General features: G+C 35.4%; 1 protein-coding gene across 1 annotated transcript; it reads right to left on the bottom strand.

The window, feature by feature from the left end:
* Positions 1-294: 294 nt before the first annotated feature.
* On the bottom strand, positions 295-6,758 carry LOC142527084 (uncharacterized). Its single transcript, XM_075631801.1, has 15 exons — positions 6,202-6,758; positions 5,790-5,983; positions 5,544-5,623; positions 5,302-5,397; positions 5,087-5,210; positions 3,792-3,857; positions 3,256-3,376; positions 3,073-3,169; positions 2,119-2,193; positions 1,915-2,013; positions 1,613-1,756; positions 1,505-1,535; positions 1,361-1,419; positions 1,030-1,107; positions 295-876 (listed from the first exon to the last, which is right to left on the bottom strand). Exons 1-15 carry the CDS (start codon positions 6,318-6,320, stop codon positions 745-747), a joined length of 1,515 nt encoding a protein of 504 aa, XP_075487916.1. The 5' UTR covers positions 6,321-6,758; the 3' UTR covers positions 295-744.
* Between the last annotated feature and the right edge of the window lie 1,714 nt (positions 6,759-8,472).

The raw sequence follows: 8,472 nt of genomic DNA, 5'->3' as shown, positions 1-8,472 counted from the left end.
CTTAAACGTAACTGGTTTTAGATAAACATAAAATAGGTGAAACATTTTTAAAATTATTATACATGTATTTCACTTCAAAGAGTAGCATCATCCATTACCATAATTTTCGTGTCCATATTTTTGGCTCCAAATATTCAGCTCCAGGTTCCATTTATATCAATAAAAGGCATTAGATCTTAAAATAAATTTCGATTTAATTTAATATATAGTATTTATTTGCACACATGAAGACGAATTAAATAAATTTCAAAATGGAAGCGAGGTTTAACATTCAAAACAAAAATTCTCACCAACTAAAGAAGAAGAGATGGAATTATTGCTGCACTTTCATAGGGATCTTCGCTCACAAATCACAACTCTCTCCGGTACTTCACTATAACACACATTCTAAAAAACACTGAAAGGTCGTTTGGTGTACAATCTCCAAAAATGATAAATTAACGACTGCGATTTCAACGAGTTTCGCCATAACAAGACCCAGATAGCATTCAGGGGTGAGCATAATTTAAAATGTTGTGACATTTATGACTTAAAGGCTTAGAGCTACAGAATCTTTCTCAATAAAAGTAGCTTTCCGAGGGTAACCCTACAATAGTTCACGCCAACAAAATCGGGTTGTGGACTCTGCCTCTCATTCATAGCGAAGGAAACCAAATATCAGGAATCACGGTTCGGGATCATCAGGAATTTGATCACATTAGCAAAATAAACAGGTAAATTAATAAATAAGCCTATTTCAACTTACTATTTCAATATATATACCAGATAACAAAATGTTCGTTTTTGCTTTCCATGATCAGGAAGGTGTATATTTGAGCTGGTTGACATACTTTCCATATCTTCCAGCAACCGCAGTATCGATAACAGATCCCACGTCTGTAAAATGATTAATAAATATGTCACAAGTCTTCAACTGCTTTTTATAAGATGAAAGGAGCACAAAAATTCCAACACAAGCTCTTTCATAAAACAAAGTTCAACATTTATATAAGGTAAAAGAAAGAATAGAGAAACATGATTCTTGCTCACCTGCAATTTTCCCTTGGAGCCTCCTATTGCCAGGGAAAATGGACAATCATCCGAGAAGGAAATTGAAAACACAGCTCCCTAAATACAATTCGAGCATAAGAGTTACTTTGTGTACGTCAACAAAAAATAATCAATAATGTAAGTTTGAACTATAAGTCCAACGTCATCAATTAACTGGAAGGAGAAAATGACCAAGAGAAGCAGCATCTCACAAACAACTTAAGCTAGCATCAATTTATTTTAAAAAAAATACAAAAACAAATCATAAATCAAATTTGTATCATTCGTTATATGGAAGGAAAGTCCACCAGATTACGAAAATGTAACTTACAGCTTTTGGATTTTCGGAGGCGATACATGATGGCTGGTTTGACAAATCCCATAGTTTAAACCTGATCAAAGTATTGGTACAAAAATTGATGAGTATGGTGGAGGCGAACAATAATTAAAAGAAAACAAAGAGAAAAGACGTTTACCATCTTGTCCATGGAACCAGTAGCAAGAAGCTGCAAAATAATTTATCCTAACGTTAGTACAGGAAAAATGTGCAATGTGAAAATGACAAGGGAGGAAATCGAATCACATTTGGGACTGCAGTGTTGTAGGAAATTGCACAAACTGCCTTTTCATGTGCATGGAGTGTGAAGGTTGGCTTAGGCTCCGAGGATAATTCAGAGCTAGCAGCACGGACATCAAAACAAATTACCATGCCATTTTCAAGACTGACCTGATAAAGCAATCAAAATACAGGCATTGGTTGATAATTTATCCAAGATAATTAAAAAAAGCAGGCATTTTGGGAAACTTGCAATCGCAGAAATGGATTTTAGGATGTGGGTGTTATGCAATAAATAGGTTGGGGTTGAGCGAGGATGGAGGACAAACCACAAATGAATGCTCAGTGTGTGGATCCCATGCTAAGCTCTCGACATCAGCCACAACTGGCCACTTAAATCCACCATGAGAAGGTACCCTGCCGTCTTTCTGAGATTTAAAAGATTGTTGATCAAACAGTGCCGAATTAACTACAACTGCATACCGCCAAACAAAAAAGTGCATAAAGGTTGTGCAAGAATTCGTGAAATATACCATAACTACAGAATGGTCAAATGAACCGCTGAGAAGAACTTGCGGGGAAAAATGATTCCATGCAACTGCCTGTACCTGGATAAAACAAAATCACATCATTAAAAGAGTGAATTCAGGAAAATATTAGGAAATTAGCCTAGATCCACAATTTTTCTGCCAAACACTTCTGTTATCAATTCAAAAATAGATTTTGAACCGTAAGCTTATCCGACATTATGTGGATTCTCATTTCTAAATGAAACACAAAAAAACTTTGGATACTTGCATGTACAATTTGATTATTAGTTCGTATGAGTTGTTGACTTTGAAGTTACTCAGCAAAACCGTAGTTAAATAAGGTGCAACACATGCCAAGCTTCACAGGTTTCACGGAGCCATAGGCATAAGGCGCATCTGCGCACTACACTGAAGTGAGGGGCATCAGCTATGATCTTTTAGAACGCAGATATATGGAATGAATTAAACAATAATGTCAGCACTTACGCTGATTCTTATTACCGGAAAAAATCAAGGATTGCAGGATTGGGGAGTCAAGACTACACCATGCATTCTGGGTTAATTAATCAATTCAAAAGTTGTGTGCTTTGTGCTATTTGGCCTGATTTAAGTGTGTTGGCCATGCGTTTTCTTTTTTCTTTATGCAGAAACTAACATTTGGGCTCTATGGTGGGCTGTGTTCTTGGGCCTGACTTAAGTGTGTTGGCCATGGGTTTTCTTTTTTCTCTAAGCAGAAACGAGCATTTGGGTTCCATTTTCCTTAGGCTCGAATAATCATGCCTTATGGCACCCTGCAAAAGGCTCGTGCCACTTGCAAGGGTTGCACCCGACAGTTTCTGAAGTGCATGGGTCGTGCACATATGTAACAACTATGAGCAAAACAAATCGAAAATATTGAGAAAATAAAGAGCGGGAATTTCTTATGTTAAGAACACAATGGATGCAGGTAAGCCTTGCCTTATCTGCATGGTGGTCCATGGTTATATCACATTTTTCAGTTGCCACATCCCAAATCTTAACCAACTTGTCCGCACTTGCACTTGCAAGAATGTTCCTGGATGTATACATAATTTGAGCGATACAGAACATTAGAATTCTATCCCAACTGAACACTTAAAGATCATCAGAAGCTCCAAATACCTGTACTCCTTGTTCCAAGCAAGTCCAAGAACTGCATCGGTATGACTGCCAGCTTTATATTTAACAGATTTCTGCCCATCAAGAAAGAGAGTATATTTTATGAAAAATATAGATTGAAGAGCTCCGTTTGATTTACTTGTTCAATGTAAGAAACTTATAATTATCATGTTCTGGAGACAATTGCAAGCGTAGAACTGCTCCCATCCATAATATACTCTGGAGTTTGGAGTTTGGAATAGTTCTCTCTTTCACATCAAAATTGCCAATTGCAAGGTACACACTCATTTTTAAAATCGGACAGTCAAGGGATTTGACCCAAAAAAATTTCTCTGGATGCAGTGGTCATGGACATGAAGTAAAACCTAATAGTAATGATCTACTAACACCACACGAGAAGAAAAACAGCAGAACATACAGTATCATGGATTTTGAGCATGCGAACTTCATCCATCTAAAAGCATAAAAGAATGGAGAGATCCATTAAATCTGTTCATCTACTCAAGAATCAATGATATAAGAACTAAATGACAAAAAACTACATACAATGTCAAGGTCCCATATCTCAATGGCTGGTTCCATTGATCCAACAGCAATGAAGTTGCCTATCAGGAAGCATAAATTGATGAAATTGAAAACAATAAACAATATAGAATCAAGCAAAGTTCACATCCAAAGAGAGCCAGGTAAAAAGACGCCACCTTTGAAGTACTTTCTCCAGTGGAAAATACATATTAGTAATGTTTAAGAGAAACTAAGTTGAAGAATTTTGCTAAAGAAAATGAGGTTAAAGATCCCTAACACAACACATCTGCATGATAATTTATTTACAAACTCTGCAATTTCACCACCATCATTCCATCCATACTCTATACTCTTTCCAGAAATACTAAGCAACAATAAAATCATCGAAGGAGGGAAAGTTATCTACAGTTTACAGTCTATACATACACATCATTTCTGTATGATTATTTACAAATATTGCAATTTCACATCATTTAGTACATACTCTATACTCATTCCACAAATACCATACAACAATAAAATCATCGAATGAGAGACAATGATCTATAATTTATAGTCTACAAATTTCACAACCAACAAAAATAATATTGTCGTTGAACGTGAACCATGTTAAATACACATACACTACTGCACATACAAGCTGCAGTTTACATGTGTATTACTTGCTCTACCATTTTTATTTATGGGACATCCCTAAATAATTTATGTATCCCGAAATGACAAATTTCTCTCCAAACATACCTTTAGTGTTACATGATCAACTCACAAACATTTCTTTTAAGAGCAAAATATACAAACATATCCAAATATTTTCACTTTTCCAACTCTCACCTAAATTTTCATCCCATGTCAGAATGGCAAATTCATGTATGGATGCAGGCAGTCATTAAAATATCCTCATTATTCGAATAACTGAGTTTCAATTAATGTGGATTGTTAACATATACCAGAGAAGAAAGTACACACTGTAACTATTCCTCGAAAGAGTATCCTTACTCTAAAAGGACACAGACACACAGTGGTGGCATCCAAAGCAATAAGTTATTATCTTTGTTCAATTGCAAAAATAGCTCAAATATCACATTCACTCTGAGAATCACAATAACAATGACAAACTAGTAACATATGACGGAGAACTATTAGTCTCCACGTGTATCATTCTCACATGATCAAATTAAGAAGGAAAAGGAAACAGAAACGAGGTGTAGAAAGATTAATAATTTCAGAACTCTACAAAAGAATGATAAAGGCTAAAACCAGTGAGGAAACACCGATATTAGAAGTCAACATAAGAATTTGGCATCTTTACCTTTTTCTCCACCTTTGATAGGACAATCAAGCCAGGCTGTGCAAAGTGGAAAAGCTGGGATGACAATATCATGGTGTACATACATGTTGACATCCCCTGCAGTGGGATTTTCAATAATCCAAACCTGGGATGAGAATTTCACCAGTTAATGTGAGGCCACAATTGAACAGAATGTGAAGCATTTGTAGTCTTTAAAAGTTACTTCAGTCACATGCCTCAAGATGGCTGACATCATCCTCATTACGAGCACAAATAATGACTGCATCCTCTGGATTTATAGTCATATCATCTTCCTCTTCGGAGTCATCATCCTGAAAGTGCAAAAATAGCGCAAGGATAGATAAGTAAAAAGCTCAGAGAACAAGTGAAAAAAGTAGACCATGGCAAAATTCATTTTTCAATAAAGAAGAGCACAAAGGACCTTTAAAGGAAGCTAGAGCATGGTGAAGCAACGTACATTCTGATTCTTTAAGTAAGGGTCCATCTCATTACTTGGATAATACAAGTTCCCAAGGCCCGAACCAAACAACTCGACACCTGTTTAAATAAGGCAGCCTCATCTCAAAGCAGATAAGATTTTGAAACATCCATAAAAAAATACGACGCCCAACCACAGATCTTCCTCAGGATTTTTACGGTGTAAACATTTAACAATAATCAAGTCGATGTTAGATTGAATGGTATCAAGGGAAACAAAAGATACCATCATCCTCTTCGTCATAATTGTCCATATCAAGTTCCTTCAATGCATCAGTTAAGCCATCAGTTTCCATCTTTGTGCTGTTGGAAGCTTTACCCAGTGCATCAGCGGCAGCTAGCGCGTTGACAAGTTCATCATCTTTCTTTGATGCATTGGAATCCATATCGTGATCTTCTTCATCACTTCCATTATCATTGCTGCAACCGATTAAAAGTTTGAAAAAAAAACATACATATATTAAGGCAGAAAAACTAGAAAAGATCGACATTTATAACATTAAATTGAAAATATGCGAAAAATATGTAAGACAATAAGACTCCAATTTTAAAATCAGCTTTGCCGATTTGGTTTCAACTTTAAGAATACCATTCAATGGAAAAATCACCAGTTATAGGATGAAAACAACAAATCTTACTGTATCTTAAAGATATCATTCTTCACGATCTCTTCAATTTCTTGTTTAGAGGGAGAATCAGCAACAGCAGGGATTGACTTCGATGCCCCTTTTGGAACCCAGGAAATTGCTGCTATCATTCTGGTAAATAGAGCCTGAAAGCTAACAACTTCTTTTAGCACAAGGGAAGACAATGAATAATAGCAAACCCGTATAGACTCTCCTTTGTACTTTAGTTCCTCATAGATCACATAGATGCAAAGATTTCCTCGTGGATTTTTATCTCTTAGTAAATATCCATTAACTTCCCATCGAACACAGAAATTTATGATTCATAAAGCACTAAGTTCTATAAATGTACACGGATCCAAATAACCGCGGCCATGATCTCATGAGAAATTGCACTAAAGTACCAAAGCTCAATTTCAAATTTGACCAGCTGAAACTTTTAGATTAGAGCAGTTTCAAAGTTTGAAACAAGCCAAACAATCTCCATATTCATATAAAAGTTAAAAAACAAAATCAAGTCTAAGAAACGAGAGACCAAAGTCACCAAACAAAAAAATCTGAATTTCATTGTATATCTTGTAGAGTACAACACAATTATAGAAAAATCCATAAAAAATCTGAATTTTACTGCACCCGACAAGAGATGAATTTGAATATGAGGGGCGAAGATTGGGAAAAAACAACGACAAGGCTTGAGTTGGGGCGGCTCTTAACACACACATATATACACACATGCCAAAAAGAAACTTGCAGAAAAATTTTCCTACCCAATCATGCCATCTCTTCGTAAGTCCATAGATCACAATAATAACCTAATAAACATCTATGCAATATCATTCAAAAATAATATAGGTTTATCACTACGTCAAACAAACACATTTAACTGGGCTTAGATTTGAGTGTAGAAGGTTCGAAAGGACTCCGCCTGGATGGAAAATACCCCGAGTGTGAATAATCGGCTTTCTGGATTGAATATTTCGGACCTCCTTTGCAAGCCCTAGGCGTTAACCCTTCCCTCCACAACGATCTGCTTTTTACGTGAAGCGAGTGTGGAGGAGGGATTTTTCCTTATATTTTTCAGAATATTAGGTCCTAAATGTTTATTTAAAAGTGCTGTTTTTTAATAAAAAAAAAAAAAAAAGTGCTAACCATTCTCTTAATGTATTTTCCTACTATTTAAATAAAGTGTTAAATCTAGTAGTCAGAGCTAATATCATAGTGAAAGCGAACAAAATGAAGAGCTAGGCTAATCAGAATATCAGCACTTTTGTAAAAACGCACACGCCCCCACCCCCAAAATCCAGAATCGTGTTAATCAAACAACAATTCAGAAAAATCTTCAAATTTTCAACTATAACAACTCAATTCCCGATCAGAAGCCAGTAAGGTTCAGAATCCAAATCCAGAAGGTATCTCAAACAAGTCAAAACAACAATTAGACATTAAATTCAATTGATCATGCAGAAAACCTACATCGTATTACGATAATAACACTGCCGGCGGCGGAAAGCAGCTGGACGACCAGAATTTTGATGTCTCCGCAAACAAAGTTGAACGAACAAGAAAGCCGGCGAATTTTAGCCAGGCCAGTCCAATAACAAGGTTTCGGTGGGAGCAACCTTATAAGCAAAACATTTGGGCCTTGAATTAAGAGCTCTATCACGTGGCCCAAATACCAAAGTCATTTAATCAGTACAATCCATTCTGAAAGACCAAGGCCCATGGTCCAGCTACCTCTACTTAACTTGGCATAGGCATGAAGTCTGAAATAAGTTGTACATTGTTGTTAAATAAATTTCTAGGCAGCATTTGGGTAAGCTTTTATTTTAAAATTTTTGTTTGACTCAAGTTGTACAGTAATTTGAGTTGTACATTCTTCATGTATTTCAATGTGTTATCCTGGCTGCGTTTAGGATTATTGAATGATTATAATACGTAAATAATAAAAAAAATGATTGATGCAAAAATATAATATATGGTGATAAAATAATATTTGTTTTGGTATGATTTTTTATTCTGAAATAAATTAAGAATATTTTGACTTTTGGAAGAAAAAAATACCCTTGTACTATATTAAAATTACTTTTTGTGTTTGGAAGAAATAGAATTGGAAACAAGGGTGTGATTAAAAAAATGCTAGTTAGTACAAGGAGGTGAGATATATTTATTTTCTTTAAATTAATATGACTTAGTCTTTTGCAGAATGGATTGAGTAGAATTATTAAAAATCTAACCAAATACTAGATAAACTGGTTAAATGTCCATATCAAGTTTCTTCTAAGC

This window comes from Primulina tabacum, chromosome 15 (genome assembly GCF_025594145.1).
Source record: "Primulina tabacum isolate GXHZ01 chromosome 15, ASM2559414v2, whole genome shotgun sequence".
Classification (NCBI taxonomy): domain Eukaryota; kingdom Viridiplantae; phylum Streptophyta; class Magnoliopsida; order Lamiales; family Gesneriaceae; genus Primulina; species Primulina tabacum.
Note: the sequence above shows the minus strand (reverse complement) of the source record. Positions and strands in the feature narration are given on the sequence as shown.